The 26,233-nt window shown below is 36.0% G+C and overlaps 2 protein-coding genes across 2 annotated transcripts in view; both read right to left on the bottom strand.

Annotated features, from left to right (window-relative positions):
• The window catches only part of LOC135102545 (equilibrative nucleoside transporter 1-like), a 20,541-nt gene extending 6,000 nt beyond the window's left edge, over positions 1–14,541 (bottom strand). The window contains exons 1-6 of the mRNA XM_064007826.1: positions 14,469–14,541; positions 13,426–13,538; positions 9,017–9,184; positions 8,624–8,745; positions 1,167–1,248; positions 327–466 (exon numbers count right to left, since the gene is read on the bottom strand). Of these exons, the coding sequence (XP_063863896.1) occupies positions 327–466; positions 1,167–1,248; positions 8,624–8,745; positions 9,017–9,184; positions 13,426–13,538; positions 14,469–14,541 (698 nt within the window). The remainder of the gene's footprint in view (positions 1–326; positions 467–1,166; positions 1,249–8,623; positions 8,746–9,016; positions 9,185–13,425; positions 13,539–14,468) is intronic.
• Positions 12,268–26,233, bottom strand: LOC135102830 (equilibrative nucleoside transporter 1-like). The gene is made up of 7 exons (XM_064008386.1): positions 26,086–26,233; positions 18,654–18,735; positions 17,816–17,955; positions 17,311–17,456; positions 16,707–16,939; positions 16,284–16,497; positions 12,268–15,976 (listed from the first exon to the last, which is right to left on the bottom strand). Exons 3-7 carry the CDS (start codon positions 17,881–17,883, stop codon positions 15,828–15,830), a joined length of 810 nt encoding a protein of 269 aa, XP_063864456.1. The 5' UTR covers positions 17,884–17,955; positions 18,654–18,735; positions 26,086–26,233; the 3' UTR covers positions 12,268–15,827.

The raw sequence follows: 26,233 nt of genomic DNA, 5'->3' as shown, positions 1-26,233 counted from the left end.
AGGTTTCATCACTCACAGCTGACACTGTAACTATCTATGCACATTACCTGAATAATATCTTAACACAGAAATGCAAACAATAGGGATATGATAACTTTATGCATGTCCAAAATCAAGCAATGAAATGAGTTTGAGATCTTTTTGTGAATCCCAGATATATAAAACAAAATTGGTAAAACTCTCAAAATTGTAGTATGTGAAAAGTTGAAAATTAATCATGATTACAAAATCTACAGCAGAACAATAATTACTCTACATTCATCTATACATTAAGGAATACTTTATACAACGTAAAGGAAAGCAAGAGCACTATGCCAGTTACTCACTTGTGACTGAAGAGTGCATTAATAAATAGGAATATAAAGTTGGGTATCTGAGAAAGGCAGACTTGCATGGGTGTGTACAAGTCTTGTAAATGCGTCCGTGTTCCATTGGCTGTTTTGTTTTCCAGCTTGAAATCCCAGTACTGAAAATTAATCAATATTGTAAATAGGATATCAGTGTTACTTCTGTACATGTAAGTCATACCACCCATGAATGTATGCATGAACTTAAGTAATGGTCTGCAAAGAGCACCACTGTTAATACAGAGAAGCTGATCTGAAAGTGGGTTAAATTAGCAATGAGAGGCCATCACTAAGGATTGTACCCTTGGCAGGACAATCACCATAACAGTATTCTCAATCATTCATCCTTTTTCTGGTAAACTCTCAAACTCCCTGCCTACTTCTATATTTTCTCCTTCCTAAAACTTAAATTCTTTCAAGAGGGAGGTTTTAAGACACTTATCCTCTAATTTTGAATGATTCTTTTGACCTTTCTTTAGGAACTGTCACTTCAGTATTTTTTTTTTCTTTTTTTTTTTTTTTTTTTTTTTTTGACTTGGGGCCCCTCTTACATGTTCAACACATTACTAGTCAAACCAAGATTGCTATGACCAGAATGGACCTTGGTTAACTTTGAGTGCACTGTCGCTACAAATAAAAGAATTATCATACTACTATCACTTAATATCCAGTAGTGAGGAGACTGAATATTTCACCAATTAATGGAGAACAAAACAGAGGGACAATAACTCCTCTTAACTGTGACATGGGGGTCAGTAATAAGTGCATCAAGTAACTCCAAACCACCGAGAAAGTGAGTGTCAGAAGCTATGCACTTACTGATTGTGCAGTGATGAAGAAGTTCCATGGCAGCAGTGTTCCCAGACCCAACAACAGGAAACAGAAGTACACCAACCGGCCCCTGTAAAACAAGGATCACTGTATTAAGAATGGTACAGTGCTTTTATACATGGAAACAAATAGACAACATCTCAAAAATAATAATGTAATGAAAATGAGGTTGATTCACTTCCTGATCCTTAAAAGACAGATGAGAGAAAAAAAAAAAGGATGTATGGTTAATTCTGCCTTCCTGTAAAGTAGATGAGAGAGAGAGAGAGAGAGAGAGAGAGAGAGAGAGAGAGAGAGAGAGAGAGAGAGAGAGAGAGAGAGAGAGAGAGAGAGAGAGAGAGAGACTTACTTCTGGGTCCCTATTAAACCTATACAAGGAAAAAGGGAAAAGTGGTATATTTAATCACTGTACATATTAGAAGTGTTCCAAAGGTTGTAAAACCAATTTATTTCCTGAGCTGCCTTGATACTTGTCTCTTAACCCTTTGACTGCTAATGGCACATGTAACTTTATTTTTAGCAACCACAGGTAATCTTGCTCATCAAAAATTAACCTACGATAAAAAAAAAAAAAAAAAAAAAATGATGATACCTTTCACTTGTGAGTGTAGTTTTTCAAAATCCTCATTTAAACATATAAGAGACTATAATATCAAGGTAAGCTGTACTAATCAAAGCAGTCACAATCTTAATGCACTTTACATAGTCATATTGTATCATTATCAACTTGACCTCTGTGTTATGAGTGGCTCTCCTATCTACCTCTTTTGTCTGTATTCAGAAATGCATTGCTCTTTCACCATCACCTTTTTCTCAGAAGCCACAGAGATAATTAGCTGAATTCTGAAGTGTTCCTCTGTTAATAAAGTAGAAATCTTGTTAATCTGTCCCTAGAACCTTAACCTAAACTAGCCAGGGGCTGTGCCCCCCTGGACCCTCTCTGGGATACTAATCTAACTTCACTTAACCTAACCTATCCTACAGGATCGAGTCCAGGGAATTTTTTTGGGGGTAGTGCCCATGCCTGTTTCAAAAACTATGGATTTCCCACGGAAACTCAGAGATAAAGTTTCTTAGAATCCAGTAAGATACTATGCAAAAATCATATTCCCAGTGTTGTAGAGTATGATGGTTTACATCATGCTCTACAACATCATACACTACCTACTCAACTACAAACTGTTACGTTACCACAATTTATTTATTTTTTTCATTATTGTTTGTCTTACTCCTCAATCAGTGATTATCTTCACTTTCAGTAACTCTCTATCATTTTATCACTATCTTCACCACATCCTACTTTCACCACAATTTCATTGCTTCTGGAATGAGTTCTGGCCATTAATACTTTGTGATAGTAAACCAAGTAAGAGCATAAGTAGTTACAAGATCATTCGCCAACACATGCCAATGTGTCTCTATATGTTTACCTATCATCCTTGTCTATAAATGTTTTCTAATCCTCTCTTAAAGCCCTCTATCGACTCTGCACTAACACTATAACTGAATATATTCAAGTTATCCATCTATTTGAGAACCTGGCTCTTCGTACTTCTTTCCACGATCTAATTTTATCTAGCTTGGTCCTTTTATTTTCTTAAACTAAAATAGTTGCCACAATTTTTTGGATGTTCAATATTAAACACATAAAGCCCTGCTACCAATGAGACTACAGCCACAGAAATACATGTTGGTTCAGCTACAGGTGCACCATCAAATACACACTAGACTGCCCTGTTCTTAGTTCTTCTTCTGGTACCTTAAGGAAGAAATAATAATGAAAACATTAATAACATTTTGACATTAAAATAAAGTTTATATGTAGATGTATATCTTAAGGTGATAATATATTCAGAAATTTCAATATATACACACCATTCTAAAATCAAAGGTACTGAAATTTAACCTAAGCAAAAATGGAGTCTTTCCTTTCTCCAAGCAGGTGAAGTAACCCCAATATAACTAAGCAAGCATCTGGTGCAAATAAATAAATATATAAATAAATATGATAATAAGTAAATCAAATAAACAAAAGAAAATTAACTGTGTAAGGAAAAAGTGAAGATATGGTCACATCCAATAGGACAGTCCACTAATTTGAGTACCAATCTTTTAAAAGCCTCCTGTAATTATTGCTTTATCACATAAGAATTAACAAAAATAAAGCTCCTCGATGGTTCTACTAATTATATGAATGACAAGCATTTTGATTGAATGCTCAGAACGATCAGTATACTAATGATTTTTGTCCTTTGTGTCACAGCAGCAAATCTTTTGTACAAGTATGCGGTTTATGTTTTTTACTTGAGACACTATTTGGGTAATATCATAATGCAGTAATGCTTCGTCTAGCAAGTCCTCGTAAGAATATGATGAGTACTGATTGAAAAAAAAAAAAAAAGAAAGAAAGAAAACCCCAGCCGAACCTACATGCCCCGACATAACGCACTGATGTTCCGAACTCCTGATTCTTCTCATCATATCCACCAAAACAGTGTGAGAAGTCCTGAACTTCATCACAACCATGGAAGAAACCTTTATCAGACTGTTTGCACTTGCGCTAGTGCTGGCAAAGGTGACTCCAAGAATTCTATCTCCACACGAATTAGTGACCTGTCTTATTGGACTGCAAAGGAAGAGGATGCAGCTAACAATTCTAAAAAGATTGATAATATTTGCATTTTAAATTTCAAATTGGACAGCCTATTGGGTTTATTTACACTAGAAATAATGTCTTTCCTTACGAGAGAGAGAGAGAGAGAGAGAGAGAGAGAGAGAGAGAGAGAGAGAGAGAGAGAGAGAGAGAGAGAGAGAGAGAGAGAGAGAGAGAGAGAGAGAGAGAGAGAGAGAGAGAGATGCTTTACACCTATTAAAATCTTTAACATCACTTATGCTGCAAATAATTATTTAGCCATAGCACTCAGCCAAAAATTTGATAGAAGAGCAGGAATTTAACAATTAAATGAGTACCTTTATAGAAATTGGTGCAAGCATTACAGTTAGATAAGTCATGCTTAATACAATGTTTGGTTTTTGCATGCAGCATAGTTTCATGAATACTAGGCTTATAAAAGTGAAAGATGCATTGCTAATGATGAAAAGATACATATATTAAATTGCTACCAGCTACTGAAATGAACAAATTGAACTAGACATTACTCACATTGACTTTCATCGTTGTCATAGAGTTCAAGTAAGGTTTCCATATATAGAGGAACTGCTTTTCTTTTTTTGAGAATGGCAATTATTGAATGTAAGAGAGCACAAAGGATAAAACGAGGAATAGGGGAAGGAGAAAAAGGGAGAGAAGAGAAGAGAAGAGAGAAGAACACAGGAACAAGAAATAACAACAAATTAAAGAAAAGAGAGAAAAAAAACGAGGAGGAAAACATAACAAGGAAATAAAACAAAAGAAAGTGGCTCACAGCAAGAAAATGTTGCTTACATAAGAGCAGGTATTTTTAAACAACACCAGTAAAGAAGTCTCTGAAATATAAAAAAAAGATAAATCAAGCGTACAAATATCACATACCTTATCTAACTCAGGATCTTTTTTCATCCAATATAGAGCAAGCCACTGTCTATGTCTCTCTAATGACTCATCATCTTCTGAATGGGGCCTTGGTGGAAGGTAAGCCTTTACTCCACACATCAGTGGACACGTAGTCTCTTTTGGCGCTATGCAAGGGATCTTCTTTTTCCTTGACGTCACCTCAGTCACTGAGGAATCCTGCCTCTTTCTTGAATTCTGAAACTTGCGCTGGATGCGCAATTTCCATTGCAGCTGCAATTCATGCTCCTCGAGATCACTGTTTCTCAGGATGGCAGGAAATGATGTCAAAACAGCATTTGCCATATTCATATACTGTTCTGATGTTGGATAGCTGAAATATGATAATGATAATAATAATAATAATAATAATAATAATAATAATAATAATAATAATAATAACATATTATTAATAATAATGGCACAATACCTTGATATGTAATAATGATGATAACAATAATAATGATAATATCAATCTAGCTAACTATAAAGATGGCTTAACTCCTTTTATTATATTATTATTTATTATTATTATTATTATTATTATTATTATTATTATTATTATTATTGTTGTTGTTGTTCTTCTTCTTAACAATCATCTAATTGTGCTTTTGTCCCAGTGAAATTGGCAGATAGTGGGTACACTATCTGAATAGTACACTCAAAGGTGGTTTCACACCTATCAGTGCCTTATTAGTATCGGATAGGTTTAGTGTCAGTGATATGCACACATATCCTTTCAGACGTGGAGTTGGCTATGATTGTCATAATTCTTGATGAAGAGCAAGATGCTTGCTTAACAAAAAATAAAGAAAAGAAAAGTGGGTACATGAAACGTGGAAGAAAAAGAGAAACTGAAGGAGATTTTGCTACTCTGTATGAGGAATTAATTAATGATGAAACAAAAATTTTCCAGTACTTAAGAATGTCCAAAAACTGTTTGATGACATTGCTCAGTGATGTGTGGTGTGGTGTGGTATGGTGTGGTGTGTTATGATGTGGTGTGTTATGATGTGGTGTGGTGTGATGTGGTGTGTTGTGGTAAGTATAATGTACAATGTGATTAATTACATCAATTAAAAAGAGTATTTATCACCATTTCAATTTCTTCTATTTTATTTCAAACACTTGTCCGACATCCGTGAAAATTTTTAAAATACCAGTGACGACGATATTCCATTTCACGGAACGCAGACGTAACAATCACTTCAGTCAAAACACGGTACTTCGCTGGACGTGTGTAAATGCTTCCGCTGAATTCCAAAATGAAGAATTTTTTTTTTACTGACACTGAAGCACTGAACAGCACGGAACGAATACGGCACTGATGTGTGTGAAGCGACCTTAACCCGTATCCCTCTGGAGGCACATTCCTGAAGTCTGGTAATGTTTCGGCCCATTTACTCTTGTAGCGGTTAGGTTAGGTTAGATTAAGTTACGTATAGGTAATTTTGTGCGAGAATCTCAATGAGACTATTTTAGAGAGAATCCTACAGTTAGTTTTGGAGCTACAGCCTAGTGTCCGTACAGGCTGGCAGACGACTCCTTCCAGACTTCAGGAATATGCATTCTGGCCCTTCACAAGAACTGACATCAGATCCCGGTATGAACACAGGCAGTGCATCCCATGTTCTTTTGTCCCTCTTCTCATTGCCTCCCCATTATATATATATATATATATATATATATATATATATATATATATATATATATATATATATATATATATATATATATATATCACTCAACATCCCTACAAGCAACAAAACTTACCAAAACACACTCAAAATACACTCAAAACATCCAAAACACAACCAAAACACATCACACCCCCCCAAAATACCCACTACACTCACCTAAACACAACCAAATATTGAATATTCACTCAAAACACCCCATAACATCTAAAAACATCCAAATAACCCACCCCAACCACGCTAAATTTATTCAAAACACACTCAAAGCACCCCAATATACCTAAAACTCATCCAAACACACTCAAAAGATTTAAAACACCCAAAATACACTACAACACCCCAAAACTCATCAAACACACCCAAAACACATCAAAACATCCAAAACACACTTAAAGCACCACTCAACACCACAATCACGCCACAAACACACCCTTAAAGACCCAAAACTACTTGCACACAATCAAATACACCTCAAAAGACCCGACACACACACCCAAACTCACCAAAACACTTAAAACAGAAAATAAACCCAAAACAAACTCACTACACCTCAATATACCCCCAAACACACCCATAACACACAAAAACATCCCACAATATACTCAAAACACCCCACACGACTCAAACCACTTACAATATAACTAAAAACATCCTAAACCACATTTAAAACACCCAAAATTCACCCAAAACACAATGATAACAGCAAATATACACCCAAAACACACCTAAACACCACCAAAACACACTCTAAACACCCCACAACATTCCTACATACATCCTACACACGTAAAACACCCAAAACACACCAAATATTACAGAGAACTGCAGCGCAGCAAGGGAAACTAAGCTAAATATTGTTTAACTGTTTTGCCTCCTCCTCCATTTCTTTTTATTTCTTCCTTCTCCTCTTTCATTTCTCTTATTTTCTTCCTTCTACTACAACTATCTACACGCCTGACTTTAGAAACAGCTGGAAACACTTGGAAAACACTGGAAATTACGGTAAATATTGAGGAGACACTGGAGCAGACCGAGTCCCGAATCCCTGATGACGTCACAGGCGAGGTGCCGGCGCCCCGCTGCCATACGTACGTAACTTATTTCATTTTGAAATTGACCCATAGAAAAAATGAAGCTAGGCTCGAATGCATTATATATTCTGACTTGACAATTACTTTAATTAATATTCACAATATCAAAACACCTCCAGTCTCAGTAGTTATAAAGAAATATTATATATGTGAAATATGGAAAAAGTGTTGGAAATTTTGACACCATTAAAAATACTGAAAAGTCCACCTATTCCACTTTACACTGGTAAAAAAACATTTTAAAAAATCTGAACTATTTTATAAAATAATGCACACTTAGTTACAAGCTATAATAAAAAAATAAAGAAGCTAAAAAATGACAAAATAACCACTTTCAACGGGACAATAAGCCTATTCAAATTCCACATACTTAACTCAACAGGAACGCAACATACTTTAAAAATCATAAACGATTTTTTGAAACAATAAAATCTTCATTAAAGCCTCAAACAAAAAAGCCAAAAACCAGGCTGGGTAAATTTCACCGTACAAACTGCCCCTTATTTACATAAAAAAAACAACACCAAATTCAGCACATTTACTTAACTGAAGCAAGAAAAACACTTCAAAAGCAACGAAATATTTTTAGAAACCATAAAATCTTACTATAGAAGCCAAATAAATTAATTCAGAAAAATTTAAAAAAATATTGGAACCAACAAGCCGGAACAGGTGCCAGTCCATCATGGCGGCCCTCGGCGGCGACCTCAGTGGGAGAGCCGGCGGCCATGTTGCCTTATTTATTCCTATATAACACCAAAACCAGGCAATGACGGATATATCTGACCAGCGGATATGAAGGCTAGACATGTGGATCCATCTTGTGATATGTTAGGCTTACAATAAATGAGAGACGAGGCAAATAATGGCTAATAACACAGCTGACAGCTTGTTTACATATTGGCGAACATTAAATATTTGAATAAATTTCCAACTCTTTCCAGACTCAGACGTAAACAAAACCTAAATATAAATAATTAACCCCTAAAGAAACTAAATAACGAATAATGAATCCTAAATAAACGAATACAAGATATTACAGGGAGGATTAGGGTGTTGTGAAGGCAGTAAGGCTGACTGAGGAGAGACTGGCCCTGCTGGACTCACCTTACGTACTCGTGCCTCTCTGGTGATGCTTGACGGTGCTTGGTGCAGGAAGAAGATGTCGGGAAGACGGAAACACTGGATATGAAGGCTAGACATGTGGATCCATCTTGTGATATGTTAGGCTTACAATAAATGAGAGACGAGGCAAATAATGGCTAATAACACAGCTGACAGCTTGTTTACATATTGGCGAACATTAAATATTTGAATAAATTTCCAACTCTTTCCAGACTCAGACGTAAACAAAACCTAAATATAAATAATTAACCCCTAAAGAAACTAAATAACGAATAATGAATCCTAAATAAACGAATACAAGACATTACAGGGAGGATTAGGGTGTTGTGAAGGCAGTAAGGCTGACTGAGGAGAGACTGGCCCTGCTGGACTCACCTTACGTACTCGTGCCTCTCTGGTGATGCTTGACGGTGCTTGGTGCAGGAAGAAGATGTCGGGAAGACGGAAACACTGGTTAATAGAGCGTGTAGGGCAAGATTGACCAGTGCTGACCAAAACACTGCAGCCAGCCAGCCGCTCGCCGTGGTAACTCCCCAGCGCCACCTGTCACTGATCCAACACCCACCCACCCACACACACGCACACACACACACACACACACACAAGTTGACATGCTATCAAATAATATGTCAAATAATATAAATATCCTCACTTCCTGACTCTCCTTTCCCCACTCCACCCCCGATAAGTGATTATGAACGCAATCTTCACTCAATGCGGCACCGTGTCACCGCAGCAAACACGAACCAGGGTAGAATAGGCTCAACTGAAATGCTCCTACTCTCTCTCTCTCTCTCTCTCTCTCTTCTCACGACTGTTTTTCAAAGCTATAAAGATGATTATCAGGGTTTTCAATGCTGTTTCTCCTGTTATTAATGTACAAATGTTGTTAATCTGTCAATAAAACCGTAAAAATACCCTTGAAGACCTGTGCAACTACTGACAGAGAAAGAGAGAGAGAGAGAGAGAGAGAGGCATTATGTGTGGAGCTGAATATATTTGGAAGCAGATTTATGCATTTTTGTACCTCAATTCTGTATATATATATATATATATATATATATATATATATATATATATATATATATATATATATATATATATATATATATATATATATATATATATATATATATATATATATAATATATATTGAACTCTGTCTTTACTTCATTGAGTTTTACAAGTAGAGATCTTGTTTTTGAAGTGTTACCTTTGTCATACTTGACATTACTTGATTAATCACAGGTTTTGATGATTCATCCTTCCTAAATATTTTGTTTATACAGTGGAAAAATTTCATGCTTTGAAATACTGAGAAATTCATCCAATGGATTACGGAGAGAGAGAGAGAGAGAGAGAGAGAGAGAGAGAGAGAGAGAGAGAGAGAGAGAGAGAGAGAGAGAGAGAGAGATGCTTTACACCTATTAAAATCTTTAACATCACTTATGCTGCAAACAATTATTTAGCCATAGCACTCAGCCAAAAATTTGATAGAAGAGCAGGAATTTAACAATTAAATGAGTACCTTTATAGAAATTGGTGCAAGCATTACAGTTAGATAAGTCATGCTTAATACAATGTTTGGTTTTTGCATGCAGCATAGTTTCATGAATACTAGGCTTATAAAAGTGAAAGATGCATTGCTAATGATGAAAAGATACATATATTAAATTGCTACCAGCTACTGAAATGAACAAATTGAACTAGACATTACTCACATTGACTTTCATCGTGGTCATAGAGTTCAAGTAAGGTTTCCATATATAGAGGAACTGCTTTTCTTTTTTTGAGAATGGCAATTATTGAATGTAAGAGAGCACAAAGGAGAAAACGAGGAATAGGGGAAGGAGAAAAAGGGAGAGAAGAGAACAGAAGAGAGAAGAACACAGGAACAAGAAATAACAAGAAAATGACAGCTCTCCCGTAAATACTCTAAACTATATAATACACTTGGGAATTAATTCTAAAAATTAGTTTTTAATATCATTATCTTATGGTTGGCAACTGTGCGGAAGAGGGTCAATGTGAAAAATTAATCACAGGTTTTGATGATTCATCCTTCCTAAATATTTTGTTTATACAGTGGAAAAATTTCATGCTTTGAAATACTGAGAAATTCATCCAATGGATTACGGAGAGAGAGAGAAAGAGAGAGAGAGAGAGAGAGAGAGAGAGAGAGAGAGAGAGAGAGAGAGAGAGAGAGAGAGAGAGAGAGAGAGAGAGAGAGAGAGAGAGAGAATTTTACCAATCAGGTCATAATGATCACTATGCCCTAAGCCAGGTTTAGTCAACAATGACTGTCCCATCATTAAATGTGGCTTTCTATCTCCTTTTTAGATCATTTTTCTTAAAGTTTTCCATATAGCTTATCTTATTCCCTTCTTTTCTTGGAGCTTAGCTTCTTATTTCCAGTTTCATAGCATTCTCATGCCAATCCTTAGTGGACTATCTTAAACTTTATATCCTTTACAGGGCTCCTTCAGCACTACTAACTAATGTAATGCTTTGTATTTTACAATACCAAGAAATTTATCTGAAAGATTGAACCCTCTGACAGGACATCTTCCAGTTACAGCATAATGATCACCACATCCAAGTGTTTAGATGATTTTCATTTGCCCACCATCACATATTCTTTGCTAAACCAGTCAGTGAAAGAAGCTCTCCTCCTTAAAGATTACAAGGCTGTCAAGTATCTGCATTGTAATGACTGGTAATTCTAGAATACAGAACCATATTTTAGTGACACCTCCACTTTCAACTCTATTGTAACATGCAGTGAACAGTTGCTGCAACAAGAATACTAGTGATACAAACTTTGAGGAAGATAGGGCACACACTTACTGTAGAAGATGGACATAATTAACATTTAACTTTATTGAAATTCTTTAAAACATAGATACAGTTTTATCACAAAATATTTTGACATTCTAATGCCAATGTTTTTGGTACAAGAGGCAGTTATAAACTGGCACTAAATTAATAATTTAGAATATAGTGTAAGGCAATTAGTTTTAATTTTGATTTCCATTGCTTTATCAAATATTACATTAAAGAAGAGCTTTATGATAATATATCTGTGTATGTGTGTATGTGTGCTTATTCCTGACATATAATAAGGGAACTGTGCTCAAACTGTCCCATCTCCCATACCTAGAAGTAATAAACCTTTCCTTAGTCATGAATACTTCTTGCATTGATCACTCTCATCTAAGTCATTCCAAATGTTTGTAGGGGAAACTATGCTTCTTGATGTCACTCCTACAAGTGGTCCTCTTCAGCTTTCTTTCTTTTCCCCTTGTGTGTGTGTGTGTGTGTGTGTGTAGCAGGGGATGGCTTCCCTGAGTTACTGAAAAAGGCCAACTTTCTGACACATGGACGGTGAGCTTCCTGAGCACCTGCCTAAGTCCACTGGAATAATGCACTCTTATACCTGTGGCAGGCAGCTGAATGTGTCAGCTCACTACAGATCTATTTATCTATAATTGTGTTATATATTAAAGCTATGCTGAAATTCAAGCATTTCTTGACATAAACAAGTTTCTGCTTAATATGCAAAGCTTGTAAATTTTCTGGGAAGGAGAAAATTCAGTTACAGGTAAAAATTGCACTAAAAACAAACATTTGACAAAGTGATGGTTTTAATTACTTGGCTCACATGGAACTAATGGATAATAGACCCAGCCTTCTACAAAGATCATAATACAAACAGTATTTTGCCAACAAAAACAAATGCTGTGCCATGACATGAATTATTTAGTATCATAAGTGCAAATTAACAGTTTCATAAAAAAAATATATATATATAACACTATGACTAAAATGTGATGTGCATTTTTATACAATACTGATATACTGAGCTCTGAAAACCAGTTTTCATGATAACATTCAAAGCAGATTGATTCAAAGACTTTTCTGTTATGTAATCTACTTTTTATTTCTTACATACCATGAAAAATTACAAACTCTAATGTCATGTTAATGGATCACACTGCAAAGCTTGTTTGGCTTGTATAATTTAGTCCTCTCTCCTGAAGTCTGGATCCCAACACTCTTTTTGCTAGAGAAACATGATGGTGGTAATACCAACAGTGGTAGTGATGATGATCAATATGATGATGATGATGATAAATGATCATGACAGTTAACTAAAAAAAAGTTATCCCTACCTTTGACAACTTTGGTGGTATGCTTTGTCAAGGCTATCTATTGAGAGCCATTTTGTGTACTTCATGTACAGCTACACATCTAAATCACCTTATTCATACTGTGAAATGCACATCATTGTCATGAGTAAACAATAATACAATGATGAGTATTATGTAATTCAATAGCATTACAAAATTCAACATTTCATCACATTATGTATTAATATTTCAAGTTCTTGAAAACATTATCTTTCACACCTTTGCCTGTTTACCTTTCCGTGTGTGGCAAAGATTTGTAGATTATCTCTAATCTATTGTTGGGGGTGCATGCATGCATGCACATATATGCAGGCACACACACACACACACACACACACACACACACACACACACACACACACACACACACACACACACACACACACACACACACACACACACACACACACACACTGCAAAGTGTAGTAGTCAGCACGCTTGGCTCACAACTGAGAAGGCTTGGGTTCAAGTCCTGGGTGTGGCAAGGCAGACAGTCAAGCTGTAGCCCCTATTCATTTGGCAGGAAGTATGTACAGGATGTAATCCAAGGAGTCTGTCCTTGCTGTCCTGGTGTATGAGTGGTCTCAGTCCTACCCAAAGATTGGTCATTGGTCGAGCTCTTTCTGTAGGGGAGTGGCTAGCTGGGTGACCAGCAGATGACCATAGGTGAATGACAGAAGGGCAAGAATGTTTGTCTTCCACTCTTGCTGGGTTGCAAGGCCACAACTCTTGGCTTACACCTTGTACCTATTCTCTGCTAAGTGACCAGGGTTTACAACATTTAAAACTTAAGCGATGGGCATTTAGTGGTGGAATCTCTTCTAATAACAGGCATTTTTAAGAGAAAAATCACTCTCATTCTTAAGAGTTATTATGAGCGAAGTGAAGTTTACTATAGAGGTTACCATTTTATTTTGAGCAGCCTGGTCTGGCCCAGCCCGACAATAATACTATTCAAATGCTAATATCTCTGGAACTGTGCAGCCGATCATAACGAAATTAACACCATATGATAGCACAACTCTATCAATTTTATATGATATAGCTTTCATCTTTTCTATTGGTTAAGTCAATGGGTAACTTGCAAATAGTAGAAAGGTGTCAAAAATGTAATTTGGTCATTTTCCTGCAATTTTAACCAACTTTCTTTTTGTCTCAACAAGAGCAGACACATATTATTGAGTGCAGAATGAAATTTCCTATCCAACGGTATACAGCAGAACCATTGCGTTCTTGCAGACTTTTGAGCTAGAGTGAATTGAATATCAGGCTTCGCTCGTTAATCGCCTTCCAGCCATTTTACTGGTATTTCCTTTAATACAGATCAAAGAATGATGAAACTTAGAGCATAAAAAGTGCCTATCCTTCTCCTTTCTAATGGTGTTTTTGTCTGACTTGTTATCTTAGTTCAGCTGGAAGTAAAGGTCGAATAACAATGTATCAGCCACTTTACAACAGTGGTTGTCGTTATGAGTTTGTTACACTGGATATAGCACTGGCTACAGCTCGTGCACCTGCAGCTTCTATCTTGTCTTATCCCCTCTGTCCCTCACCACTCTCCCCACATCTTAAAAGGAATGTTCTTCCATTGTGCCCAGAAGTTCCATGAATGTGATTCCTTGCCTAATAGCACTTACTGGGAGTGGGCAAAATTGGCTTACATTTGTGCTGGGCCATGTATTGGGATGAGGGCAAATCACTTCCTTCCATGATTCTTACTTTGTATGGACTACCAGATGGAAGATCATGAAAAAGTGGTAGGGAGCAGCTTTATAAGTGTTACCAAATAAAGCTCAAAACATTTCTCTTTTGCCTCTGCTTGATTTAAACCAGGAAAATTATTTGGCACACATATGCATCACATGTCAAAGCCCTGAGATGCACACCACTGCATCACCCATCACTTAGGAGTTAAGGAGACAACCTTACTTTGTCTCCAGCCAGCTGAGGATTAAAACTCAATCTCTCTTGAGTATGAGCCGAGCATGCTTGCCACATCACCGGGCTACATGATATAAATACATAAAAAGTCCATTGAAATTCATGTAAAAATAAGTCATGCAATTTTTCCTCTAAACAGAATTAATTTTCACTGTATAAAAAGGAGGTAGGGCATTACACTGATTCTTAAATACATAAGGAAATTTGGTATTTATTTACGTTCTGTGAAGGTGAAATATTACAAGGAATAAAGTAAAGAAAAGGAAAGAACTCTGAATGTTTTCCCTGTTCACCTCTACTGTATCTCGTGAACTTCATCATCTATATATAAAGAAATATGCCCATTTAACAGCAGCAAATCTTACCTGTTCCATTGGTTAGATCCTTTCATTCTGAGTATTTTGACTCCTATTTATATGCACCACAAATTCATTATAATGCTATGGATGGTGGGAGGTGGGCAAAGAAAAAAATATTGATCTGCTGTGAAAATTATTTGTAGATTCATCGAGAACACCATAATCTACCAGAAAAAAAAAATTATCTGCCATTGTGAGATGGGCAATTTTCTTAATACTTGCTAGTAAAAATTCCTTGAATTTTTATCATTTAGAGCTCAATGGCTATTCTAACCTCAGTACAAATAAGCATACATGGGTGATTTGATCAGCCCACAATAGTCATCGCCATGTACCACAAGGAAGTTGAGTTCTTAGCTAATTAGAGCAAAGGCAAATGATGAGAGGCCTCCTGTCAGCAGGCCCAGGCCCAGCATGGCTGCCATCATGCTGCTGGCCACCTCAGCCTTGTCCTCTGTCACAAGCCTTTCATTATCACATCAAAACAAAACCCTTATTTTCAATCTTACTGCCGTTGTTGCTGAATGAAGAGGCAGGATAAAATATAAAAGTGACTATAAAAACTAAATGAGAAAGTTTTCAACTGTGTCTCTCACACTTTATTTACTCAGATATCTTTTCTTCACTATGTTCATTATCTTTATTCTTTACCAGTTCTGATGCCTTATATCATGTCATATCAGAACACTACACATCTTACAAGTTACTCCATCTAGTCTGAAGACCATAAAACAATGTCAATGAAGGTAAGACACTCACCCACATCATAAACCCAGCCACTTGACGTCCAATGTAGTCACCAACATTGAACAAAAGGAAGGTAACAACTGGCTGGAAATACACCTCTAAAATAACAAAAAAATAAAATGTATTATTTTTTATTCTTATGAAAACTGACTTCAAATAATCAAGAAAATCATCATGTACTTTACTGTGATGAAGAAATATATATATATATACGAGTATATATATATATATATATATATATATATATATATATATATATATATATATAAAGTAATTTCCATGAAGGACATTAGAAAAATAGGTACATCACTCATTTCTCTAGATTGTACCACTCTTAGGAAATAGTTATTTATAGATATCTAATAAATTTTAAATAAGACAAAATACAATAAATCTAATACATACGTGACCAAGTTTCATCTTCTGCAGTGGAAATAATTTTGACACACAGAGCTGGAAAGGCACCAAGTGTGACAGCAAATACACCCCACACGGATACTCCCAGTGGCCAAATCTCCTTAAATATCTGGACCTGCTCACTAAAGGTCCTTTCAGCTTGAGGGGCATCATCAGATCCTTTTTCAGGCTTTTGGCAATTGGTATAGTGCTTGTAGAAATCCTGGAAGACAATTGCTTGAATGACCAACTGACTGACTGACTTACTGATAGGTATTAAATAACTTAAGTTTTCATAGTGTGAAATCTTCTCTTATAAATGCATACTCTGAGCTTAGACAAAATACACTTACTGTAAACAAAAACTTGAAATGCTATACTTGTACACTCATAACACATTATTTCCACAAAGAAAAAAGTAATTTTACTTACTGTTTTTGACATGAATAAATAAGCCAGCAGAGTGAAAATCATGACGATGACAGCAATCATGAAGTAAATGAATGCAGAATTTTCATCCTTTGCTCCCACTGAGAGAGATACAATCCGTGCACCTGAAGCAAACACACCTCCAAGGGCCTGGCCTGACACCACAGCAGTTATGTACTTCTCGGGAAACATTCCTGCCACACCAAACAGGCCACCTTGAAAAATGGCACCAGCACCTGTGGATGATGTGGCATGGTAATACTGACACATATGTAGTGTTGATATGAATTACATAGATGATGCAAATAAATAGAGAAATAGATAAAATAATAGATGATGGTAAGTAAAGGTTGCATAGCACTGTCTACAATTTCATGCAGCATTTAAGTATTTCCATTTAAAAAAAATAAAATACATACTGTTACATAATGTCAAATTCATTCCAAATTGAGGATACATACTTTACAAAATTTTCAAATAAGAAATGTAAGTCTGCATATTTAGTTTCCTTCCATTAGAACTATAAGTGGTAACACATATGTGGCCCACCATCTGGCATGGCAATGTTTTTGATAACATGAAGTGTCTTCCCAACAGTCTCACTTACTGTTGATAAGGATGATGACAGTCATGGTTAGGGCGAAGAAGCCAATTTGCCACTCACTGGTATCCACTTGGGTGAATACAGTGGTGATGCAGAAAAGCAGGATCATTAACGTCAAGGAAGCCAGGAGCCTGATTCGCTGGGGGATCCTGTCAATCAGAAAAGAATGCATTTTTATGCACAGGTTTCATCACTCACAGCTCACACTGTAACTATCTATGCACATTACCTGAATAATATCTTAACACAGAAATGCAAACAATAGGGATATGATAACTTTATGCATGTCCAAAATCAAGCAATGAAATGAGTTTGAGATCTTTTTGTGAATCCCAGATATATAAAACAAAATTGGTAAAACTCTCAAAATTGTAGTATGTGAAAAGTTGAAAATTAATCATGATTACAAAATCTACAGCAGAACAATAATTACTCTACATTCATCTATACATTAAGGAATACTTTATACAACGTAAAGGAAAGCAAGAGCACTATGCCAGTTACTCACTTGTGACTGAAGAGTGCATTAATAAATAGGAATATAAAGTTGGGTATCTGAGAAAGGCAGACTTGCATGGGTGTGTACAAGTCTTGTAAATGCGTCCGTGTTCCATTGGCTGTTTTGTTTTCCAGCTTGAAATCCCAGTACTGAAAATTAATCAATATTGTAAATAGGATATCAGTGTTACTTCTGTACATGTAAGTCATACCACCCATGAATGTATGCATGAACTTAAGTAATGGTCTGCAAAGAGCACCACTGTTAATACAGAGAAGCTGATCTGAAAGTGGGTTAAATTAGCAATGAGAGGCCATCACTAAGGATTGTACCCTTGGCAGGACAATCACCATAACAGTATTCTCAATCATTCATCCTTTTTCTGGTAAACTCTCAAACTCCCTGCCTACTTCTATATTTTCTCCTTCCTAAAACTTAAATTCTTTCAAGAGGGAGGTTTTAAGACACTTATCCTCTAATTTTGAATGATTCTTTTGACCTTTCTTTAGGAACTGTCACTTCAGTATTATTTTTTTTTTCCTTTTTTTTTTTTTTTTTTTGACTTGGGGCCCCTCTTACATGTTCAACACATTACTAGTCAAACCAAGATTGCTATGACCAGAATGGACCTTGGTTAACTTTGAGTGCACTGTCGCTACAAATAAAAGAATTATCATACTACTATCACTTAATATCCAGTAGTGAGGAGCCTGAATATTTCACCAATTAATGGAGAACAAAACAGAGGGACAATAACTCCTCTTAACTGTGACATGGGGGTCAGTAATAAGTGCATCAAGTAACTCCAAACCACCAAGAAAGTGAGTGTCAGAAGCTATGCACTTACTGATTGTGCAGTGATGAAGAAGTTCCATGGCAGCAGTGTTCCCAGACCCAACAACAGGAAACAGAAGTACACCAACCGGCCCCTGTAAAACAAGGATCACTGTATTAAGAATGGTACAGTGCTTTTGTACATGGAAACAAATAGACAACATCTCAAAAATAATAATGTAATGAAAATGAGGTTGATTCACTTCCTGATCCTTAAAAGACAGATGAGAGAAAAAAAAAAAGGATGTATGGTTAATTCTGCCTTCCTGTAAAGTAGATGAGAGAGAGAGAGAGAGAGAGAGAGAGAGAGAGAGAGAGAGAGAGAGAGAGAGAGAGAGAGAGAGAGAGAGAGAGAGAGAGAGAGAGAGAGAGAGAGAGACTTACTTCTGGGTCCCTATTAAACCTATACAAGGAAAAAGGGAAAAGTGGTATATTTAATCACTGTACATATTAGAAGTGTTCCAAAGGTTGTAAAACCAATTTATTTCCTGAGCTGCCTTGATACTTGTCTCTTAACCCTTTGACTGCTAATGGCACATGTAACTTTATTTTTAGCAACCACAGGTAATCTTGCTCATCAAAAATTAACCTACGATAAAAAAAAAAAAAAAAAAAAATGATGATACCTTTCACTTGTGAGTGTAGTTTTTCAAAATCCTCATTTAAACATATAAGAGACTATAATATCAAGGTAAGCTGTACTAATCAAAGCAGTCACAATCTTAATGCACTTTACATAGTCATATTGTATCATTATCAACTTGACCTCTGTGTTATGAGTGGCTCTCCTATCTACCTCTTTTGTCTGTATTCAGAAATGCATTGCTCTTTCACCATCACCTTTTTCTCAGAAGCCACAGAGATAATTAGCTGAATTCTGAAGTGTTCCTCTGTTAATAGAGTAGAAATCTTGTTAATCTGTCCCTAGAACCTTAACCTAAACTAGCCAGGGGCTGTGCCCCCCTGGACCCTCTCTGGGATACTAATCTAACTTCACTTAACCTAACCTATCCTACAGGATCGAGTCCAGGGAATTTTTTTGGGGGTAGTGCCCATGCCTGTTTCAAAAACTATGGATTTCCCACGGAAACTCAGAGATAAAGTTTCTTAGAATCCAGTAAGATACTATGCAAAAATCATATTCCCAGTGTTGTAGAGTATGATGGTTTACATCATGCTCTACAACATCATATACTACCTACTCAACTACAAACTGTTACGTTACCACAATTTATTTATTTTTTTCATTATTGTTTGTCTTACTCCTCAATCAGTGATTATCTTCACTTTCAGTAACTCTCTATCATTTTATCACTATCTTCACCACATCCTACTTTCACCACAATTTCATTGCTTCTGGAATGAGTTCTGGCCATTAATACTTTGTGATAGTAAACCAAGTAAGAGCATAAGTAGTTACAAGATCATTCGCCAACACATGCCAATGTGTCTCTATATGTTTACCTATCATCCTTGTCTATAAATGTTTTTTAATCCTCTCTTAAAGCCCTCTATCGACTCTGCACTAACACTATAACTGAATATATTCAAGTTATCCATCTATTTGAGAACCTGGCTCTTCGTACTTCTTTCCACGATCTAATTTTATCTAGCTTGGTCCTTTTATTTTCTTAAACTAAAATAGTTGCCACAATTTTTTGGATGTTCAATATTAAACACATAAAGCCCTGCTACCAATGAGACTACAGCCACAGAAATACATGTTGGTTCAGCTACAGGTGCACCATCAAATACACACTAGACTGCCCTGTTCTTAGTTCTTCTTCTGGTACCTTAAGGAAGAAATAATAATGAAAACATTAATAACATTTTGACATTAAAATAAAGTTTATATGTAGATGTATATCTTAAGGTGATAATATATTCAGAAATTTCAATATATACACACCATTCTAAAATCAAAGGTACTGAAATTTAACCTAAGCAAAAATGGAGTCTTTCCTTTCTCCAAGCAGGTGAAGTAACCCCAATATAACTAAGCAAGCATCTGGTGCAAATAAATAAATATATAAATAAATATGATAATAAGTAAATCAAATAAACAAAAGAAAATTAACTGTGTAAGGAAAAAGTGAAGATATGGTCACATCCAATAGGACAGTCCACTAATTTGAGTACCAATCTTTTAAAAGCCTCCTGTAATTATTGCTTTATCACATAAGAATTAACAAAAATAAAGCTCCTCGATGGTTCTACTAATTATATGAATGACAAGCATTTTGATTGAATGCTCAGAACGATCAGTATACTAATGATTTTTGTCCTTTGTGTCACAGCAGCAAATCTTTTGTACAAGTATGCGGTTTATGTTTTTTACTTGAGACACTATTTGGGTAATATCATAATGCAGTAATGCTTCGTCTAGCAAGTCCTCGTAAGAATATGATGAGTACTGATTGAAAAAAAAAAAAAAGAAAGAAAGAAAACCCCAGCCGAACCTACATGCCCCGACATAACGCACTGATGTTCCGAACTCCCGATTCTTCTCATCATATCCACCAAAACAGTGTGAGAAGTCCTGAACTTCATCACAACCATGGAAGAAACCTTTATCAGACTGTTTGCACTTGCGCTAGTGCTGGCAAAGGTGACTCCAAGAATTCTATCTCCACACGAATTAGTGACCTGTCTTATTGGACTGCAAAGGAAGAGGATGCAGCTAACAATTCTAAAAAGATTGATAATATTTGCATTTTAAATTTCAAATTGGACAGCCTATTGGGTTTATTTACACTAGAAATAATGTCTTTCCTTACGAGAGAGAGAGAGAGAGAGAGAGAGAGAGAGAGAGAGAGAGAGAGAGAGAGAGAGAGAGAGAGAGAGAGAGAGAGAGAGAGAGAGAGAGAGAGAGAGAGATGCTTTACACCTATTAAAATCTTTAACATCACTTATGCTGCAAATAATTATTTAGCCATAGCACTCAGCCAAAAATTTGATAGAAGAGCAGGAATTTAACAATTAAATGAGTACCTTTATAGAAATTGGTGCAAGCATTACAGTTAGATAAGTCATGCTTAATACAATGTTTGGTTTTTGCATGCAGCATAGTTTCATGAATACTAGGCTTATAAAAGTGAAAGATGCATTGCTAATGATGAAAAGATACATATATTAAATTGCTACCAGCTACTGAAATGAACAAATTGAACTAGACATTACTCACATTGACTTTCATCGTTGTCATAGAGTTCAAGTAAGGTTTCCATATATAGAGGAACTGCTTTTCTTTTTTTGAGAATGGCAATTATTGAATGTAAGAGAGCACAAAGGATAAAACGAGGAATAGGGGAAGGAGAAAAAGGGAGAGAAGAGAAGAGAAGAGAGAAGAACACAGGAACAAGAAATAACAACAAATTAAAGAAAAGAGAAAAAAAACGAGGAGGAAAACATAACAAGGAAATAAAACAAAAGAAAGTGGCTCACAGCAAGAAAATGTTGCTTACATAAGAGCAGGTATTTTTAAACAACACCAGTAAAGAAGTCTCTGAAATATAAAAAAAAAGATAAATCAAGCGTACAAATATCACATACCTTATCTAACTCAGGATCTTTTTTCATCCAATGTAGAGCAAGCCACTGTCTATGTCTCTCTAATGACTCATCATCTTCTGAATGGGGCCTTGGTGGAAGGTAAGCCTTTACTCCACACATCAGTGGACACGTAGTCTCTTTTGGCGCTATGCAAGGGATCTTCTTTTTCCTTGACGTCACCTCAGTCACTGAGGAATCCTGCCTCTTTCTTGAATTCTGAAACTTGCGCTGGATGCGCAATTTCCATTGCAGCTGCAATTCATGCTCCTCGAGATCACTGTTTCTCAGGATGGCAGGAAATGATGTCAAAACAGCATTTGCCATATTCATATACTGTTCTGATGTTGGATAGCTGAAATATGATAATGATAATAATAATAATAATAATAATAATAATAATAATAATAATAATAATAATAACATATTATTAATAATAATGGCACAATACCTTGATATGTAATAATGATGATAACAATAATAATGATAATATCAATCTAGCTAACTATAAAGATGGCTTAACTCCTTTTATTATATTATTATTATTATTATTATTATTATTATTATTATTATTGTTGTTGTTGTTCTTCTTCTTAACAATCATCTAATTGTGCTTTTGTCCCAGTGAAATTGGCAGATAGTGGGTACACTATCTGAATAGTACACTCAAAGGTGGTTTCACACCTATCAGTGCCTTATTAGTATCGGATAGGTTTAGTGTCAGTGATATGCACACATATCCTTTCAGACGTGGAGTTGGCTATGATTGTCATAATTCTTGATGAAGAGCAAGATGCTTGCTTAACAAAAAATAAAGAAAAGAAAAGTGGGTACATGAAAAGTGGAAGAAAAAGAGAAACTGAAGGAAATTTTGCTACTCTGTATGAGGAATTAATTAATGATGAAACAAAAATTTTCCAGTACTTAAGAATGTCCAAAAACTGTTTGATGACATTGCTCAGTGATGTGTGGTGTGGTGTGGTATGGTGTGGTGTGTTATGATGTGGTGTGGTGTGATGTGGTGTGTTGTGGTAAGTATAATGTACAATGTGATTAATTACATCAATTAAAAAGAGTATTTATCACCATTTCAATTTCTTCTATTTTATTTCAAACACTTGTCCGACATCCGTGAAAATTTTTAAAATACCAGTGACGACGATATTCCATTTCACGGAACGCAGACGTAACAATCACTTCAGTCAAAACACGGTACTTCGCTGGACGTGTGTAAATGCTTCCGCTGAATTCCAAAATGAAGAATTTTTTTTTTACTGACACTGAAGCACTGAACAGCACGGAACGAATACGGCACTGATGTGTGTGAAGCGACCTTAACCCGTATCCCTCTGGAGGCACATTCCTGAAGTCTGGTAATGTTTCGGCCCATTTACTCTTGTAGCGGTTAGGTTAGGTTAGATTAAGTTACGTATAGGTAATTTTGTGCGAGAATCTCAATGAGACTATTTTAGAGAGAATCCTACAGTTAGTTTTGGAGCTACAGCCTAGTGTCCGTACAGGCTGGCAGACGACTCCTTCCAGACTTCAGGAATATGCATTCTGGCCCTTCACAAGAACTGACATCAGATCCCGGTATGAACACAGGCAGTGCATCCCATGTTCTTTTGTCCCTCTTCTCATTGCCTCCCCATTATATATATATATATATATATATATATATATATATATATATATATATATATATATATATATATATATATATATATATATATATATATATATATCACTCAACATCCCTACAAGCAACAAAACTTACCAAAACACACTCAAAATACACTCAAAACATCCAAAACACAACCAAAACACATCACACCCCCCCCAAAATACCCACTACACTCACCTAAACACAACCAAATATTGAATATTCACTCAAAACACCCCATAACATCTAAAAACATCCAAATAACCCACCCCAACCACGCTAAATTTATTCAAAACACACTCAAAGCACCCCAATATACCTAAAACTCATCCAAACACACTCAAAAGATTTAAAACACCCAAAATACACTACAACACCCCAAAACTCATCAAACACACCCAAAACACATCAAAACATCCAAAACACACTTAAAGCACCACTCAACACCACAATCACGCCACAAACACACCCTTAAAGACCCAAAACTACTTGCACACAATCAAATACACCTCAAAAGACCCGACACACACACCCAAACTCACCAAAACACTTAAAACAGAAAATAAACCCAAAACAAACTCACTACACCTCAATATACCCCCAAACACACCCATAACACACAAAAACATCCCACAATATACTCAAAACACCCCACACGACTCAAACCACTTACAATATAACTAAAAACATCCTAAACCACATTTAAAACACCCAAAATTCACCCAAAACACAATGATAACAGCAAATATACACCCAAAACACACCTAAACACCACCAAAACACACTCTAAACACCCCACAACATTCCTACATACATCCTACACACGTAAAACACCCAAAACACACCAAATATTACAGAGAACTGCAGCGCAGCAAGGGAAACTAAGCTAAATATTGTTTAACTGTTTTGCCTCCTCCTCCATTTCTTTTTATTTCTTCCTTCTCCTCTTTCATTTCTCTTATTTTCTTCCTTCTACTACAACTATCTACACGCCTGACTTTAGAAACAGCTGGAAACACTTGGAAAACACTGGAAATTACAGTAAATATTGAGGAGACACTGGAGCAGACCGAGTCCCGAATCCCTGATGACGTCACAGGCGAGGTGCCGGCGCCCCGCTGCCATACGTACGTAACTTATTTCATTTTGAAATTGACCCATAGAAAAAATGAAGCTAGGCTCGAATGCATTATATATTCTGACTTGACAATTACTTTAATTAATATTCACAATATCAAAACACCTCCAGTCTCAGTAGTTATAAAGAAATATTATGTGAAATATGGAAAAAGTGTTGGAAATTTTGACACCATTAAAAACACTGAAAAGTCCACCTATTCCACTTTACACTGGTAAAAAAACATTTTAAAAAATCTGAACTATTTTATAAAATAATGCACACTTAGTTACAAGCTATAATAAAAAAATAAAGAAGCTAAAAAATGACAAAATAACCACTTTCAACGGGACAATAAGCCTATTCAAATTCCACATACTTAACTCAACAGGAACGCAACATACTTTAAAAATCATAAACGATTTTTTGAAACAATAAAATCTTCATTAAAGCCTCAAACAAAAAAGCCAAAAACCAGGCTGGGTAAATTTCACCGTACAAACTGCCCCTTATTTACATAAAAAAAACAACACCAAATTCAGCACATTTACTTAACTGAAGCAAGAAAAACACTTCAAAAGCAACGAAATATTTTTAGAAACCATAAAATCTTACTATAGAAGCCAAATAAATTAATTCAGAAAAATTAAAAAAAATATTGGAACCAACAAGCCGGAACAGGTGCCAGTCCATCATGGCGGCCCTCGGCGGCGACCTCAGTGGGAGAGCCGGCGGCCATGTTGCCTTATTTATTCCTATATAACACCAAAACCAGGCAATGACGGATATATCTGACCAGCGGATATGAAGGCTAGACATGTGGATCCATCTTGTGATATGTTAGGCTTACAATAAATGAGAGACGAGGCAAATAATGGCTAATAACACAGCTGACAGCTTGTTTACATATTGGCGAACATTAAATATTTGAATAAATTTCCAACTCTTTCCAGACTCAGACGTAAACAAAACCTAAATATAAATAATTAACCCCTAAAGAAACTAAATAACGAATAATGAATCCTAAATAAACGAATACAAGACATTACAGGGAGGATTAGGGTGTTGTGAAGGCAGTAAGGCTGACTGAGGAGAGACTGGCCCTGCTGGACTCACCTTACGTACTCGTGCCTCTCTGGTGATGCTTGACGGTGCTTGGTGCAGGAAGAAGATGTCGGGAAGACGGAAACACTGGTTAATAGAGCGTGTAGGGCAAGATTGACCAGTGCTGACCAAAACACTGCAGCCAGCCAGCCGCTCGCCG

Source organism: Scylla paramamosain, chromosome 8 (assembly GCF_035594125.1).
Source record: "Scylla paramamosain isolate STU-SP2022 chromosome 8, ASM3559412v1, whole genome shotgun sequence".
Classification (NCBI taxonomy): Eukaryota; Metazoa; Arthropoda; class Malacostraca; order Decapoda; family Portunidae; genus Scylla; species Scylla paramamosain.
This window is presented reverse-complemented; position numbering and strand designations above follow the sequence as displayed.